Source organism: Echinops telfairi, unplaced genomic scaffold (assembly GCF_000313985.2).
Source record: "Echinops telfairi isolate 266 unplaced genomic scaffold, ASM31398v2 ScPeMD7_18;HRSCAF=68, whole genome shotgun sequence".
NCBI classification, from domain to species: Eukaryota; Metazoa; Chordata; class Mammalia; order Afrosoricida; family Tenrecidae; genus Echinops; species Echinops telfairi.
In genome coordinates, this window is record NW_022103915.1 from 86,473,831 (window position 1) to 86,474,810 (window position 980).

At 43.1% G+C, this 980-nt stretch overlaps 1 protein-coding gene across 4 annotated transcripts in view; it reads right to left on the reverse strand.

Annotated features, from left to right (window-relative positions):
• RPGRIP1 (RPGR interacting protein 1) overlaps positions 1-553 on the reverse strand; it is a 53,067-nt gene extending 52,514 nt beyond the window's left edge. For all 4 annotated transcript variants that reach the window (XM_045287679.1, XM_045287680.1, XM_045287678.1 and 1 more), the window contains exon 1: positions 253-553. In XM_045287679.1, the coding sequence (XP_045143614.1) occupies positions 253-374 (122 nt within the window). In that variant the 5' untranslated portion in view covers positions 375-553. The remainder of the gene's footprint in view (positions 1-252) is intronic.
• Between the last annotated feature and the right edge of the window lie 427 nt (positions 554-980).

Genomic DNA, 980 nt, shown 5'->3' on the forward strand with positions numbered 1-980 from the left:
GCTTTCTCCCTTGGAGCCGCTGGTGGTTTTGAACTGCTGACCTTGCAGTGAGCAACCCAACTTGGCCTTTTAAATATTCCCTTTATGTTCACCCATTTCTTAACCCACTAGGCACTCCAGGTCTACTCCTCAGATAGAATTAAATCCCAAACATTCCTTTTATTTTCCTTGCTGAGGTAAAAGAAAAAATGCAAAGCAAGAATCTTTCCCACAGCTCATTGTGGTTTGAGGGATGGACTGCTATCCTCTTACCGAAGCTCGGTGACCTTCTGAGCGCACTCCAACGCGTTTCTCTGTTCCAATCCTTCGTCTCTGGACCCCATTTCCTCCAGAGACCTAGGTGGCTCTTCTCCTTGCACGGTATTGCTGGCCATTCTGTGGACGCTGGTAGGAACCCAGAGATTGGTGAGTTTAGCTCTAATGTGACTTCGTTGAAAGAAACTGTACTGTTAGAATTAGACCTTTTCAACATTAAAAGGAGAAGTAGAAATTGCTCATGTGAAGGGGGAGCGGATCTCACCCCTCAAGAAAGAAGAAAATGCATTGAAACGGACTGTGTTTGTCACTGTGCAATACTGGTTGATGCGACCGAACTAAGGAATGGTATGTCTGGATGCGCTCCTAATAAAATGATTTGAAAATTTCAAAAAAAGAAAGAAATTGTCATGTTGTGGGGGCTAACATCATGCCCGTGCCTGTGAGGAGGCTATAAACGTGTGGGGGGAATTCCAATATCTTTTCATTTCATTTTCCTAGAATGCTTTGATGTCCTCTGGTATGTAAAAGAGAGTTAGAAGAGTTAGTATAATCTTGGTATGTAGGGAGGATAATAGTATAAAATACGGTTGCCAGGTGTCAAGTATTAATGAATTATGACCTAAGGGATGAAATGTGCGGTAACATAGCGGAAATGCCTTCAATTAAGGCAAAGGACTACAGTTTTCTTTCCTCTGAAGGCAGCTCTGGAGACACTCCTTTTC